This window comes from Gracilinanus agilis, chromosome 1, assembly GCF_016433145.1.
Source record: "Gracilinanus agilis isolate LMUSP501 chromosome 1, AgileGrace, whole genome shotgun sequence".
Classification (NCBI taxonomy): Eukaryota; Metazoa; Chordata; class Mammalia; order Didelphimorphia; family Didelphidae; genus Gracilinanus; species Gracilinanus agilis.
Genome location: NC_058130.1, coordinates 140,506,058 through 140,522,890, shown reverse-complemented (window position 1 = coordinate 140,522,890; position 16,833 = coordinate 140,506,058). Strand labels below are relative to the sequence as shown.

The 16,833-nt window shown below is 40.5% G+C and overlaps 1 protein-coding gene across 1 annotated transcript in view; it reads left to right on the top strand.

Moving 5' to 3' along the window:
- Window positions 1-2,055: 2,055 nt before the first annotated feature.
- Window positions 2,056-16,833, top strand: part of HAGHL (hydroxyacylglutathione hydrolase like) — a 29,919-nt gene continuing 15,141 nt past the window's right edge. The window contains exons 1-3 of the mRNA XM_044657510.1: window positions 2,056-2,199; window positions 7,022-7,157; window positions 10,267-10,331. Coding sequence (XP_044513445.1) covers window positions 7,053-7,157; window positions 10,267-10,331 — 170 coding nt within the window. The 5' untranslated portion in view covers window positions 2,056-2,199; window positions 7,022-7,052. The remainder of the gene's footprint in view (window positions 2,200-7,021; window positions 7,158-10,266; window positions 10,332-16,833) is intronic.

Genomic DNA, 16,833 nt, shown 5'->3' with positions numbered 1-16,833 from the left:
ATGTTGATTTAATTTGGAGGAATCTGATCTTGAGTTTTTAATAGAATTTTTCTTTCTCCTCATCCTGAATGGATATTGGTATATAAGTTGCAGTCGTCTTCACATAATTGCCTTATTTCAGATGTTTAACTTGTGTACTGCCATACAAAAGATGAGCAGATTTTCTATGAAATAATGTTTCTTCTTGTTTCTACACAAACTATAAAAAATTCTGCCAATTCCTTTATTTGCTATCCAGAGAATAAACTGGGAGCCACCCTTCCATTTAATGGCAACTTGTTTTGTCTTCTCCTTTAGCTACTGTATCTCAGATCTCACATTTGATGTTCACAGTCTAAAAAGTATGTGATTTTACTTAGGATTCTCTTCTCCCTTTTTCTATCTGCCACTGTTGCTACAGAAATGTTAAGTGGGTCATATAGGACTGAGGGCTTTTTTACATTTTTGTTTCATCTGTTGCCTAGACCAGAAGACTTTATCACCAGATGGTCAACTAACTGGTAATGAGTCTTCTTATGTTTAACTGGTCCTTAGAAAGCAGATAAAGTTTGGTATTAGGTTCATACTTAAAAGTTCTTCCATCATGGTAGAACCTGTGACCCTTTGCTTTCTGCTAGCATAATCTTGGAGAATTCTTTTGGTTCTCTTCTACATCCTCTGTCCCCTTAGAAAACCCAAGTATTGCCTCTATGCCAATATGGAAGCCTTTGTTGAGATAGAGAAACTAAGGTCTCCTGGAACTTAGGTCTCTCAAAACTCAGGCTGAACCCTTTCTATCATGGCAAATAAGGTTCTTTATAGTTATGGCATTCTATAATTGAATAAATATTTGTTAAGTATAGGTACTGGGGATACAAAGATGAAAACAACACAATCCTTCTCTTCAATAAACTCACTTCTATGTCTAGCCTAATGTGTCTAGATTCTATTATCCTTTATCACTTACCACATATTTATAAAGTGCACTAAAAATGGGCCAGTTGAGAAAACTGGTGTTCAAAATGTTTTCCTTGGAAGTCTTCAGCCAAGCCAGGCCTGGCATAATTCTCTGGATGGACTTTGAGCAATCAGGCCAGCATCTTTATAGACCCTGATAGAAAAAAGTTGCATTGGATACCATTGACTACTTTCCTGGATGTGAGCATACGAAAGAATTCAACCTGTGTATGTACAGATGACCTCAGAAATGTGGTGTGTATCCCTTCTGAAGAAGGTGAACCTAACTGGCACTAATAAAATGGCAGAACAGTCACTAGAACTCAGGTCCCTTGACTCCATTTCCAATTATCTCACTATTAGGCCATTCTTTACTATCTGTGTACTGAGGCAGAAGCACTCTGTGTGAAGAAGCTGGAGAGAGACATGTCAGAGAAGTGACTGGCTCAGTGAAGGTTAGAGGGCCTGGGGTGATGGAGTTAAGGGACCACAACTGAAGGGAACTCGACTTCTAGAAGTGGGGGGGAGGGAATGTAAAGAAGGAAGGGCTGCCCCGTGCACTGTGTACTGTAGGTTTTTGATTAATGTTTGCCCAAGGGATGAACTGAGGAATGGAAAGATGGGAATGAGGGAAGTAGTCTGGGAAGACCCAAGGGAAGAGGAGGATTTTAGGGCCTGCAAGTAGGAAAAAAAGGAAAAGGGGAGCTAGACCGGAATAAGAGCCAGTCAGGTGGAATGTGTAGATGAGGCTTAGTTGGGGGGAGGGCAGTGTCCCTGAGGCCATAGAAAGGCCATAGAAAGGAGGGCAGGACAACCTCTGAGGCAGGGACAGCTCATGGATACGGAGGCAGGGGCAGATGGACAGCTTCGGCCGGAGTGGAAAGGAGGTCTTCCAAAAGGGGGCAGCTAGGATAGGGTGGAGAAGTTGTTGTAAGACTCTAGGGAGATTGGGGGAAGGGCTGAACATCAGGGAGAGTCTGAGAGGAAGCGTGGGACAGAGCTGGAGGAGGAAACAGCGGGGAGGGGCAGAGGAGAAGCAGGGGGCAGAGCCGGAGGGTGGGGGGAGGGGCGCTTGCTCGGCGGCCGTAGGGGACCTGCGCTGTTGGTGGGCGGGGCTGCTCTCCGGGCAAGTGACAGCTGAAGTCGGCCCAGAACGAACCTCTGGTGCAGCCTTCGGGCTCCGCCCCCCAGCTCTGCAGTTCGAGCGCGCTTCCCCCACCCCACGCCGTTCCTGCAGTCTGGACAGGCCGGGTTCAGCCACTGGTGAGGGTGGGGACCTTCTCTTCTGAAGGGGAGGGGGCAGCGGGCGTAAGGGAGGGGTGGACGTGGGCGGAAGTGGAAGGGGGAAATGGGCGGGGGCGGAAGCTTGGGTGTTGGGCGGGGCGGTAGGCGGAAGTTGGAATGGTAGGAGGAATGAGCATAGTTTAGAGAGCCTACCTAGGACTGGGGTGGGTAGGCCCTAGGGCAGGGTTTGTAAGAAAATTTGAGGCAGGGGGGCAGAATTTTGGTAGTGTAAGGAGGTGGGTGACACTCACTTTAGGTGAGTGTCAGAATTAAAGTTGGACTGAAGGCAGTGAGTGCCCCGTGTGAATGGATAATCGGCCCCTGGTTCCATATTTGGAGGGGTACCATTTGGAAGTGTGATGACATTTACAAAATTTTGCATTCTTAGTCCCTGGTCCCTCACTCTTAAGTGAATTCAGCAAATGTCACTATATCTTCCCCCGGACAATCCACTTATTTTGCTGTTGCAGAAATTAATGCCCAGAGAGGAATGACTTCAGATTAGTGAATCTTTGCTTAGAACCTTGTATGGGAGTTGCATTTAACTTTGGGACAAATTCTCCACATAACTAAGAAATACTCTTCATCTACTGCCCTAAGCCTGGGCACCACCCAAGTATCCTAGGGAAACTTGGCATTACTGCTATGTTAAGGAAAAGAGCCTATTTGTGAACTCAAAGATAATAGGGTATTTATCTATCTCAATATCTAATCTGACCTTCATTACCACCCAGTTGTCTGATATATCAAGCCATGGACTTGGCCACCCATTCCCTCAAACCTATTCTGTCGTTTTGAGTTAGCTCCAGATGTCCCATCTGAGATCTCAAGAAGCCATCTTAGATACATCTGAAGTGGTGATGTTGAGTGTGCCACCTTGACCTGATTTAACTTGAAGCCCTCTGTACTTGTACTCACTACCACATGAGTACATTTAACCCACTTCTGATGATGGAAAATTTAAATGTACTCGGTCTGAAACATCTTGGAGGCTGGTAACATTATTCTGAACAGTAGGCTGAATAGTCTTATATGGTCCCTATGTTTGTTTTAAATGGTGAGCTGCCCAAAGGGCAGGGACTGGATCTGACTCAGCCCAGTGCATAATAAACACTTTTTGTTGTTCATCATGATGATGATGACAAAGATGATGGAGGAGGTAGGGCCTATTACCTCTCCCTCTTAGATTATTGCATAGCTTCTAGTGTCTTTCTCTGATTCATTCTGCATATGCTTACTCTACAGGGGTTTTAAACTTTTTTTTGTGTTATGTACACTTTTGGCAGTGATGGTGAAGTCTATGGACTCTTTCTCAGATTAATGTCTTTAAAAATTTTTATAATGGAAAGAAATGCTGAATTCCAGTTAGGTATGTCCCCACCTGAGATTCTAAGAAGCCCCTTTAGACATGTCTGAAGAGTAGTGATGTTAACTGGATAATCTCCACCTGATTTAACATGATGCCTTCTTAACCTAGCTAGAGGCTAGTGAAAATAAAAATGTAATTTTTTTACTATCCAAGTTTTCAGACCCTCTAAAAACTATTCACAGATTACTTTTTCTTTAATAACTCTTACTTTCTGTCTTAGTAATAGCTCTAAAACAAAAGGGCAAGGCTAGGCAAATAGGATTAAGTGATTTGCTCAGGGTCACATAGCTAGTAAGGCCAGATTTGATCCCAGGCCTGGTGCTCTATCCACCATGCCACTAGCTGCCCTAATCCATGAACTTCTAAGGGATTTGTGAATCTCAGGTTAATCATTCCTGTTCTAGAGTCATCTTCGTAAAGGAGAGCTAGGACATTATTCCCCTGGTCAAAAACTTCAGCGACTCTCCAAGGCCTACAATAAAGTTCAAACTCTTTAGCTTGCCATTCTGGACTCTCTGCAAGCTAGCTCTAATTTACACTATTCCCCTGAATGTTCCTTTTTTTTCCTTTTCTTTCCCCCCTTTTGTGGTATAGTATAAAAGACAATGCATTTAGAATCAAAGGACCAATGTTTGAAATTAAAGGACCAATGTTTGCTACTTTTTACCTGCAAATTAACCTTGAGCAAATAAATCCCTTTACCCTTTGGTGACTCAGTTTCTTGATTTATAAATGGGATAATACCTTTACTACAGAACTCACAGAGTTGTGAAGATCAAATGAAATGATTTTTTAAAAGACTTTAAAAATTTTAATTTTATTTATATATATTAATTACCAAGTATAATTAATATATATTAATTTAATTTTAAAAGACTTAGAAAGTATTTTTTTAAGCCCTTAACTTCAGAGTATTGTCTCATAGGTAGAAGAGTGGTAAGGATGGGCAATGGGGGCCAAGTGACTTGCCCAGGGTCACACAGCTGAAAAGTGGCTGAGGCCGGGTTTGAACCTAGGACCTCCTGTCTCTAGGCCTGACTCTCAATCCACTGAGCTACCCAGCTGCCCCCAGAAAGTATTTCTTAAATGTGAACTATTATGTTTCACCTAAACTGGATTTTTTGCTATTCCTCTAAAATGTCTTTAGCACACTTCCTCTTATCAATCAATAGCATTTATTAAGTGCTTATTATGGTACTGTGTTGGGGAAAATATGTACACATAATTACGTTTAAAATACATACAAAGTAAATACAAGGTAATTTCATGAAGGAAACACTAGAAGCTGGGATCTCTATCAAGGAAAATCTTGTGCAAGGGTTTCTTGAGTTGACCAGAGCTTTGAAGGAAGCTCTCATCATGCCTTAATGACTTTGTTTATACCCTCCCTTATATCTAGAATGCCTTCTTCCCTTCTCTGCCTATTGTTAACCTACCTATTCCATTTTTTAAAAAAACCTTTACCTTCAGTCTTAGAACTGATATTAAATATCAGTTCCAAGGTAGGAGAATGGTAAGGACTAGGGAATTGGGGTTAAGTGACTTGCTCAGGGTCACACAGCTAAAGATCTGAGATCATATTTGAACCCCGGACCTTGTATTTCCAGACCTGGCTTTCTATCCACGGAGCCACCTAGCTGTCCCTAACCTACCTATTCTTCAAGGTCCAGTTCAGGTGCCATCTCCTTCCCTGGTTCCTCTAGCTAGAAGTCAATTCATTTAATTCAGGAAGCATTTATTAAGCACTTATGCATTCACTGGATAAGCATTGATTAAGTACCTACTATGTTTGGCGCAGTGCTGCCCAGTCACTACGGATGAATGAGGTGAGATGAGAGTATTGGAGGGAGCTCATGGCAAATGTCCCCACTTAGGCACTGTGTGTTCTTCTCTGAGGATACAAAGACAAAAAGGAAAATCCCCTGCCTTCAGGAGTTTGCATTTTAGGGTGATACAACATTTGTACAGGGGATAGAAGATAATTTGAGGAGAGCAGAAACACTAAAAGCTAAGGGGATCAGAAAGACCTTCTGTTAGGGCATATTGCTGAGTGGAGCCTTGAAGGGAGCTAAGTAAAGAAGGGAAGGAGTACATGACAGGAGAATCTCTGCACAAAAGTGCAGAGCTGTCCCTCAATAGGAGACATGGAACATGGACTTTAAGGAACACCATGTAGGTAATTTGACTGGATAGAGTGGTTGAGTATGAAAGGGGGTAATAGGAAATCATTCTGGAAAGGGAGGATTGTAGTCAGATTCTTGAAAGGCTTTAAATTCCAAGATGAGGGATTTTTATTATCACAGAGGCAATAGAAAGCCATTGGAGTCACTAGTCACAGCTGTGCTTAAAAAAATTTTTTTTTTTGCCATCTTTGTGGAAGACCAGTTGGAGAAATGGAAGAAGGAAAATCATTTAGGAGGCTTTTGTAGTAGTCTAGAGAAGAGGACCTGAATTAATGTGAATGGAGAGAGAAAGGGAAAGATGCCAGAGTTGAAGGGGAAGTAGAATTGACAACATCTGGATATGATGGCTTTAGGGAGAAGGAAGAGTCAAAGATGACTCCCAAGATTGAGAACCTGTGTTACTTAGAGCAATGGTGGTGCCTTCCACAGAAATAGGAAAGTTTGGAGGAGGCATGAAGGATGTGGGGGAAAGGGAAGGTAAAAAAAACTTAAGTGCCTAATATACTTCATGAACTATATGCTAAGAATTTTTACAAATACAAATTTTTACAAAAAAATTTTTACAAATTTATTTGATTCTCAGAACTCTGTAAGGTAGATGCCATTATCATCCCCGTTTTATAGTTTAAGAAACTGAATTAAACAGAAATGAAGTGGCTTGCCTGGGTTCATAAGCTAGTAGGTATCTGAGTTTTGATTTGAACTCAGATCTTCCTGACTCCATGCCCAGCACTCTATCCACTGTGCCCTGAGCTAAAGGAGTTTTATTTTGGACATATTAAATTTAAGATGCCAACAAGATATCCAGGTATAGATTTTGAGGAGATAGTTGGTAATACATTACTGAAATTCAGAAGAGAAATTAGGGCAGGGAATATATAGATCTGGTAGATTATAGTATTGTAATATTACAGGATTAGATTTGAGAGGAATTTAGAGATTGTATTCCTCATCTCCAATCCCCATTTTACAGATAAAGAAATTGAGGGTCAGAGCGGGCAATTGATTTGAAATGATTCTTTCTCTTCTACATTCTTCTAAGATTTAGTTAGTACCACTCAAATAACTCTAATCATATTCTGCCTTGTACTCTATTTGTAGAGATTTTGTTCTTATTACCCAAATATAAGTTCCCTGAGGGCAAGGAAGTCTCCCATCTTTTTCTCCCCTCCTCACACAGATCCCTCATGTCATAGATGCTCAGGAATTTATTGTTGACTAATAGACTGAAAAGTTTCCTTTTCCCTAGCTTTCATGTAGAACCTGAAACTGAATAGACCATGAAGGTCAAGGTTATTTCAGTATTGGAAGACAATTACATGTATTTGGTCATTGAAGAGAATACCAGAGAAGCCATTGCAGTAGATGCAACAGTTCCCAAAAGGGTAAGTAGGAATTTGGGGACATTCCCATTGTGGGCTTCAGTCATCTCTTAAGATAGCACTAACTCTTTTCAAGAGGCTGGGTTGTTGTAGTAACTGAAGAATTTCCAGTTTTGAGTCATTGGGCTTTCACTAATAAATTTCAAAATCAGTGTTTTCCAGTTTATGATACTTAAAAAAAAAACTCTTACCTTTCATCTTAGAATCAATACTATGTATTGGTTTTAAGGCGGAAGAATAGTAAGGGTAGGCACTGGGGCTTAAGTGACTTGTTCAGGATCACACATCGAGGAAGTGTCTGAGGCCAGATTTGAACCCATCTCCAGGCCTGGTTTTCTATCCATTGAGCCACCTAGCTCCCTTCTCTATGATGACTTTTAAATCATCAAAGAATGAAAATGAATAAGGTTGTTAAAAGCAAAAATTTTTGAGGGATCTGTCTGAGGGGGACCCCTTCCCTAAGAAATTTCTTTTCAGGTTCCTGGGATGGAGGAAGCTGAATAGGTGAAGTATTCTTTTTCTAGGTCCCAAACCTTGTAAAGGCTGCTGCTATAGTACATTTGGTCATAGTATTAATAGATTTATTAGACTCCTGGCTCTGTCACTAATGCTCTATGTGACCTTTGGCAAGTCACCTCTTTTTCTAAGCTGATTTCTCCATCTGTAAAGTGGAGGTCACTAGGTGACCTTTAAGGTTATTGCTGACATTCTGTATGGTCAGAGTTTCTGTGTGGTAGTGGAGAAAGGAGAAGGCACAAAGCTGAGACTGGGGATAATTTGGTGTGTCTTTGACTGTTCTTTCTCCTGATAATTACACTTCCCTGACTCTCCATGCTGACCACTCTCAAAGCCCTGGATAGACACAATTAGTGGGCCTCCTGGAAGTAATGCCCTTTACAGATCATAAACATGAGATACACCTTTTAGGCTGAGATTGAGGTTATGGAATCTCTCCCACATCCTGAGGGAGAACCCAGAGATCCCCATACCATTGTAGCTGTATTGGAGATTCTCCCAAATCTTAACCATGCTTCCTCCACATTTCCATGGCAAAATGGTGGTTGGATCAGTTTCCAAGCCACCACACTGCCCTCTGTGGAGTGAAATTGGTGTATTTCCTTGGAGATTCAAGGTTGTCTGGGGGTGGGCTGAGCTTTCTCTAAAGAGGCACTCATCGTCTGCCTGGCAGCCCTCCTTTTCTTCTGACTAGGTTGACTTGGGAGAGTGCCTGCGACTTGTACTTCCACTTTTTTGTTCTGTGTCCTGTAATTCCTGAATGCTACTGACCCAAGGTTTATGAGTCGAGGAGAGGGTAGTTGAGAAACAATCACAAAAGGCAGAAATCCAAGAAGACATGTCAGTACAGAACAACTTTAAAGAGAACCAAGTGCAGAAAGATGTCAGCTGACTGCAGGAACAAAAACAAAAGAAAAATATTTGGAAATGGGTCCCACTAGAATTTATGGCATTCCGGACCTGAGTGTGGACCTGGGAAAGAGGCTGAAACAGCTACCCTGTGCCTGCTGCTCAGGGTCAATACTTCAGATTACTTTCAATGTAGCTGGTGCAGATCTAGAAAGCCTTTATTGGCACCAAACCCACTTATAGGCAGTCCTGCCCAGGACTGCCTAAGCATTCTGTCTCTCTAAGGTTCATAATCTTATTTATCTCTGTCCCAAGCCTGGGATGAGAGAGAGGGGGCAGGGGAGGGAGGGGGAGAGAGAGAGGGAGAGGGAGAGGGAGAAGAAGGAGTGTGTGTGTGTGTGTGTGTGTGTGTGTGTGTGAAGGGCTAGATGAAATAAAGCAATTGGGATTAGATATGTTTGTAGGGGATGACGTCCTGGCAAATGTTCAAAGGTAGTATCTTTCCTTTAGCTGCTTCCCTTAAATGAAACAGAACTTCAAGGTTGTCTGGGGGATGGGCTGTGCTTTCTCCAAGGAGTGCTTATCATCTGCTTAGCAACCCTGCTTCTCTTCTGATTAGATTCACTCAGGATAGTGCCTTCTGTAATTCTCCATCTAGTTTCAGGCCCTAATTGGCCTTTGCTGCTTCACTAAGAAGCTTGAGACTTTGCTATATTCTGCCTGAACTTAAATAGAAATCAAGCAGCATCGTATTCAGAGTCAAGAGATCTACTTTTGAGTCTCAGCTCTGCCTGTTATTAGTCATGTGACTTCCAGAGGGTTATTTAACCCCTTTGGGCCTCAGTTTCCACCTCTGTAAAATAAAGATATTATATTAACCTCCAAAATTCCTTTCAGTTTGAATATTCTGAGGTTGTGATTCTGAGAATGTGAAATGTGAAAAGGCTTCATGGTGGCAAAGGTCATTTGGGCAGTGGGCTGGTGGTTTGTATCAGTATGGGGCAGCTAGGTGGCTCAGTGGATAGAGAGCCAGGCCTAGAGTCAAATCTGACTTTGGATACTTCCTTGCCATGTGATTCTGGGCAAGGCATTTAACCCCCATTGCCTGGCCCTTACCAATCTTCTGCCTTGGAATCAGTACTTGGTATTGATTCTAACATAGAAAGTGAGGATTTAAAAAAAAAAAAAGAATGTGTCAGTACTGGTTCTAGTTCTTATTTCCTCCAGGTGCCAAAGATCTTTGTCAGGGTTCCCCACTGGGAGGAGGGATCTGGGAAATTCCTTAACATCACCTCACCAGCTTTTGTCTACCAGTCTGACCACATGAGGATATGATCCTATAGACCAGTGGTTGGCAACATATGGCTCTTTCTGCAGGAGCCATAAAGTCAATTTTTTTTCAGGCACTGTTACAGGAGCGCACTGTGAGCACTGTACGGCTCTCACGAAATTACATTTTAAAAAATGTGGCCTTTATGGCTCTCACGGCCAAAAAGGTTGCTGACCCCTGCTATAGACCTGTAGGCTGCCCTGCATTAGGGTCAGCCCTTTGTTCTGTATGGCTCGGAGCAGATTGAATGAATTGTGCAAAACTGTGTTCCTTCCTCCCCAGTCCTCTAGCCTTAAGACCTGCCTCTTTTACTCTCTCAATACCCTCATCCCTTGCCAGTTAATATGGTCCTTGAGCAGAACTTAGAACTTGGGAGGAAGTTGGTTCTTTCTCAGGAACACCCAAATTCCCTTTCAGTTGCTGGAAATTGTCAAGAAGGAGGGAGTGAAGCTGACAACCATCCTCACCACTCATCATCACTGGTAAGTAATTTCCCTTTGCTAAAGATGGTTCCTTACCTATGTCTTTGAGGCTTAGCCCCTTCAACAGAACTAGGCCTATTAGAGGCAACTAGGTAGAACAGTGAATAGTGTTGGCCCTGGAGTCAGGAAGACCCAAGTTCAAATTTGACCTTGGACACTTAACAGCTGTGTGAGCTTGGCAAGTTACGTTTTTTTTTTTGTTTTTTTTTTGGTAAGTTACTTTTAACTTCTTCTTTTTTTTTTTTTTTTTTAAATCATTACCTTCTGTCTTAGAATTCTAAGGCAGAGGAGCATTAGGGGCTAGACAATTGGGGCTAACTTATTTGCCCAGGGTCATACAGCTCGGAAGTGTCTGAGGCCAGATTTGAACCCAGGCCTAGTACTCCCAACTCCAGGCCTGGCACTCTATCCACTGGCTGCCTCTTCATCATTATTTATGGTTACAAAGCCACAATGCAGAATATGTGGAAGGAAATGCTGTAGGTAGCTGCACTGCACTGCCCTGCCCAACCCAGTGTAAGCCAAGAGCAAAGTCTGAGCTCAGGAGTGAGATTGCAGTGAATTCATGAAAAAATGGTGATTCCAGTGGGCCCATGCCTTGTTAAATAACTGTGTCCTAAGCACAGAGTCTAGAGTATACTTGCATGAGTTTCTCAGGTTTTAGGTATTACATGTTCCTAATCTTAGGAGTTTGAATGACTCAAGCTTCGATGTAGTTTGTTGTCCAAATATAAAAGGCCTGAATGATGGAGAATGGAAATATACCAATAATTAACTCAGAGCCCTCAATTAAGCCCAAATCACAAAATCTCACAATTAGAAAGAATAGATGAGTTTTTTAAGAAGCTTGATGATGGAGAGGAAGAGATGGAAAGAAGAAAGAGAGAGATTGTGAGAGAGAGAACCAGAAAATGTCCAGATGATTGAAGTGTTCCTCATTATTGTTTTATTACTGATACCAAAGCTTTTTGTATAAAGCTCTTCCTTCCTTTGTTCATATAGTTTATAGTACATATATATCTTTGACACTGTTGCTTCTGCTTTGTCCCATTTAATCTCACCTGAATGGCATCCATCATATTCTCTCTTATTCCTAGATTTCCTTTTCTGAGCATTTCTTTTTAATATGTTTCCCCCATTGTTATTACAAATTGCAACCTTTATAGAACATCCTAAACACCAAAATTCTACAATAAACACAATTTTAGTCTTAACTTTTACAATAAACCTCATTCAAGAAAAACTTTCTGCGCTTGCAGCTTAAACTCTAATCTAAGACAAAACAATGAACCTTATCCTATTCTATACTAATTCTTAACCCTATTTCTAAATTGTTACAATAACTTTATAACTAACTTCCTTATGCTATTTTATACATGGTCTATCTATAATTGTGGTGAAATATACATACATTTATAAGAAATCTATGTTACAAGTATATATAGCTACATACAAGTCTTATGTACAAGTATTTTACATCTTTTCCAATCCTATCTATGCCCTGATATTAATCAAATAGGGAATCTATAGATCCTCCTATTTGATTAATACCTCATGGATCTAACCTAACTATAAACTTATCCAACAACAAGACTCCCATTTATGTATATGGGATCAACAAAATATATACATTGTGTGATATATGTACTCTATGTTATTTAATGTTGTGTGCATATTTACTCCTAATCTTCAGAATTCCACTTCTCATGTTGACTGTTAAAATCCCTTCTTACTTCCAGTTATATAGTGTTGCATGCCCTAACATGTGAATATGTATTTGTTTTATCGACACACTGCATCTTACACTTATCCTGATTACCGTCTGTCCTCTTCGTTTTTACAAAGTTCACCATGTCAAGTGTCTCTGCTATCCTTTTCAGCTGCAAAGTCTCTTTTCTCCCTGTTCTGTAGTCTTTTCTTCTAAGCTTAATATTAATATTCTTAGAATATTCAAGACACTGATTGGAAAATTATGTTCAGAGACTCACTTAAAATGGATTGAAATTTTACCACTTGTGCTGTTTTACATTTGGACTCGTCCAAGTGGGGATTTACATCTTTCTCCATTTGAAACGCTGTGTATATGGACATACCCCGTTACAAGCCAAAATGTGCAAGCCCAGTTTTATTTTGATGTTGGGAGGGGATTGCCAACTAACAACTTACATTCAGTCATTGCAAAAAAGACTCAGAGAGCTCCAGGACATGGGGGTAATCCAGCAAACCACACTATTAGATTATTTGTTGTATAACATACAGCCTGGTGATTCATTTTTCCTGAAAAATTTCAATAGAAAGTCACCCACAGAAGAAAAATGGGTTGGTCCATTCCAGGTTTTGCTCATGACTCCTTCAGCAGCAAAAATCCTAGGGAAGGATGCATGGATCCATTGTTCCAATGTCAAAATCCAAGAGACTCACAGAAAGGGGAAAAATCAGAATGAAGATAGTAATCAGATTGAGGGAAATGAAAATAGCACTCAGAGAGAGACAGAACTGAGAGATAGGGAGGTAGAAATTCCTGCAAAGTATCCAGAAACTTATTATGAAGAAGACGGAAGCTGAAATCGCTCTGGAAGGAGTAGAGACAGTCAAGTATAGACAACTGTCAGAAAGCTCATAAGGGGACAAATCCAGCGGAAGACATCTGGTCCAGAGGGAAAGCTTAGCAGAAAAGACTACAGAATGGGAAGAAAACAGAGACTTTGCAGCTGAAAAGGACAACATGGTGAACATGCTGAACTTTGTAAAAATGAAGAGGACAGACAGTAATCAGGACATGTGTAAGATGCAGTGTGTTGATAAAACAAATACATGTTCACATGTGTGACAACCCATAAAACCCCTTTTTCTCCCTTACACATGTTAGGGTATGCAACACTATATAACTGGAAATAAGAAGGGATTTTCAAGTCAACATGAGAACTGGAATTCTGAAGATTGGGAGTAAGTATTGCATACGACACCAAATAACAGAGAGTACAAATATCATACAATGTATATATTTTGTTGATCCCATGTACATAAATGGGAGTCTTGTTGTTGGTTTATAGTTTGTAATTTATATATATAGTTTATAGTTAGGTTAGATCCATGAGGTGTTAATTGAATAGGAGGATCTATAGATTTCCTATTGGATTAATATCAGGGCATAGATAGCATTGGAAAAGACGTTGTAAAATACTTGTGCATAAGACTTGTATATAGTTAATCATACTTGTAACATAGATTTCTTATAAATGTATATATATATTTCTTATAAATATATATCATAATTGTAGATAGACCATGTATAAGAGAGGATAAGGAAGTTATAAGGTTATTGTAACAATTTAGATATAGGGTTAAGAATTAGTATAGAATAGAATAAGGCTGGTTGTTTTAGATTAGAGTTTAAACTGCAAGTGCAGAAAAATTTCCTTGAATGAGGTTTATTGTAAAAGTTAAGACTAAAATTGTGTTTATTGTAGAATTTTGGTGTTTAGGATGTTCTATAAAGATTGCAGTTTGTAATAACAATAGGGGATGTTGAGTTTGCAACATTCTTTGGGAATGTGCAAATATTTTGTTGGGTTCAAACTATGTAAGAGTTTTGTAAAGCCTTACCTACCCTTACCTTATTCTTTTCCCCAGGGTTTCTCCAAGATAGAAATTAGTTGGCATAAGGCATAGCATAGAAAAGTGTAAGGGTGATTTGTTATTTTGTGGGATTAGATAGATATTAAGTTAAGAGGTAAGTATTGGGGTTCACAAATATGAACTTAAGAAGTTCAAAATTTGTGAAAGGGGATGAGTAATAGAGGGGAATTTAGGAAAGATAGAAAGCAACTGAGAAGTGGAGGAACAGAGAATAGAAGGAAGAAATCCAAAACAGGCAGTGGAAATATTTAGAATCTTGAGGAGTGGAATTTGTTGCAATGAACCAACACAGGGGAGTTGGATTCGAACTGGGGAGTGAGAATCATCTCTAGAACCCAGCTCCTGATACCAGTGGATACCTGACTTGATTCCTGAGATCAACCAGCCACCTATTCAGCATCTATGGATTTCCTTCTTTGTTCCCTATCCTTGGAAAGCCTCTGCCAAAGATTGCCATTACTATTGATCCAAACTACTGAGTTTACCTTGAACAGTTTCAAACCAAGGTGAACAGGGTCAAACCTAGCATTTGACTCCATCTTCAATTGAACCTGAATCTAATACTATTTTCGTGGGCTTAGTTTAGATTTTAGGTAGATAGAAGGGGATATCAAGGCAGAGAGAGGGAGTTAGAGAAGCCTTGGCTTTGCCAAGGGACGAAGAAATCTTGTGAAAGATTAGATTGGTTAGGAACAAGGTAGATTTGGTATAGAAATTAGGGAAAACCACAGCCCACTCACCTTACCCTAGCCAAACTGTGATTTTTCAATAAACTTTGTTAACTTTTAAATCGCAGTCAGATTGGAGTTAATTGGCCTAAGATCAGAGAAATGTCATCAAGCCTCTGATCCAGAAAGGATTGATAATTCGACTGGGTTAAGCAAACCCCCCAGTCACCCATCTGTTTCAACGATCCTTTCAGTTATATTCTTTCTTTTTACTGGATTTCCTTTTCTAAGCATTTCTTTCTTTCTTTTTTTTTTTAAACCCTTAACTTCTGTGTATTGGCTCCTTGGTGGAAGAGTGGTAAGGGTTGGACAATGGGCATCAAGTGACTTGCCCAGGGTCACACAGCTGGGAAGTGTCTGAGGCCGGATTTGAACCTAGGACTTCCTGTCTCTAGGCCTGACTCTAAGCATTTCTTTTTAATATGTTTCCTTTGCCCTTTTTAAAAATAAGTCTTGCTTTTTAAAGAAAGTTTACCCTTCTAGAGATGTACTCTAAATAGGAGACAAATCTATTCATACTTTTCCCATTTATCTTTTGGCCCGTCTCTCCCCACCCACCTCCTTAGGCCTTCTACATCTCACAGTTGTTTTACCTGTTTCTTTTTTATTTTAGATCCTTTCTGGCATCATTATTGTTGTTATTTCTATTTACTTATTCTTGTTTGGGGGAGGGATTGTTAAATTGTCATGGGATCATAGAGCCTCAAAGCTGGATGAGACCTCAGTGATCATCTAATCTAGCCACTGTCTAAGCAGCAATCCCACCTTAGAACATGCCTGCCAAATGGTCACACAACCTTTGTGATACCAAACAACCTGGGATCCTTATAGTGGCTTAATAAAGACCTTTTGAAGAGTAATGAGATTTATTCTATGTGGCTCCAAAGGAGCGAACTCTAGTTAGGCAAGTGTTTTGGGAGCACCCAAACCTGGCTCTTGTGACGCTTGGGTGGGGGGCTTCTGGATTGGCTGATTATGAACCTAGGATTACAGAACTGCAAAAGAGCTCCCAAATGGCCAAATCCCGTATGTATACTCACTGCCTAGGTATCTTTGGTTATACCTCTCTTTTGCAAGCATGTGGTTGTCAGCATTGTTGGTGATGGTTATACCTGGTTTAGAGAGAATCACGATGGGTCAATCTGGGTCTGAGAAACTTTGGTTAGAAAGTTAAGGTTCAATAACAAATAAGACGAGGATAGTAGATCAGAAAGAACTCGAGATCTGGAGTGAGAGGGTTTGGTTCCACTCTACTTCTGACACTTTTTATTGAAGTCCTTGGTCAACTCACTTCATTTCATTGAAGCTTTACCCCCTTATCTATAAAATGAAGGGGTTGGACTAGATGACCACTGAGGGACTTTCATTTCTAAGTGTATGGAATTCTAGGCAATTTTTCCTTTCTGATCTCATTTTTCCTTTGTGTCAAATGGGGCTAATAGCACTTGTCTTCTCTATTCACAGGAGTGTTATGAAGAAAGTGTTTTGCTGAACCAAAGAACATATCAGTGTAATTGAATGATTATTATCTCCCTTCCTTTGTTAAAAACTGAGCCATATGAACCTTAGAAAGAAACCATTTTTATGGTATGGAGTGTGTATTGATGGATGTAGATGAGAAAGAGGAAAGCAGGTGCTTGGACCCACATCAAGGGGTTCAGTGTCACCAGCAGAGACAGAAAGAAGTTTGGAAGTTATGGATCAGGCTGGGATATATCTCTGAATTCATGGAGCAAGGATAGCTAGGAGGCCTCCTGCCTTAAATTATAATTTCAGGAATCAGTATAGAAAATGGTATAAGGTGAAGACTTGGAAGTTAAAGCCACAGAGTCTCCTGATTGGTGGCAAATGGAGGAACTAATACACCCAGCTGCCTGTGGAGGGTCAGTAAGCTCAAGACCTAAGATGGAATCCTTTACGTGTGTGGTAGCACCTGGGCACATCTTTCTAGGGGCCCTTTAAGCAGACCCATGGAATAAAATTAGGGCAGAAAACAGGAGAAATCTCTTGACTCACAGAATCATAGTCTCTCATGATCTAATAATTTCATAATAGTTGAAAGGAACTCTTAGAGGCCCTCTAGTAGAACCTGTACAAGGAGCTCTTTTATTTCTATTAGGCGTTCATTCAGCATC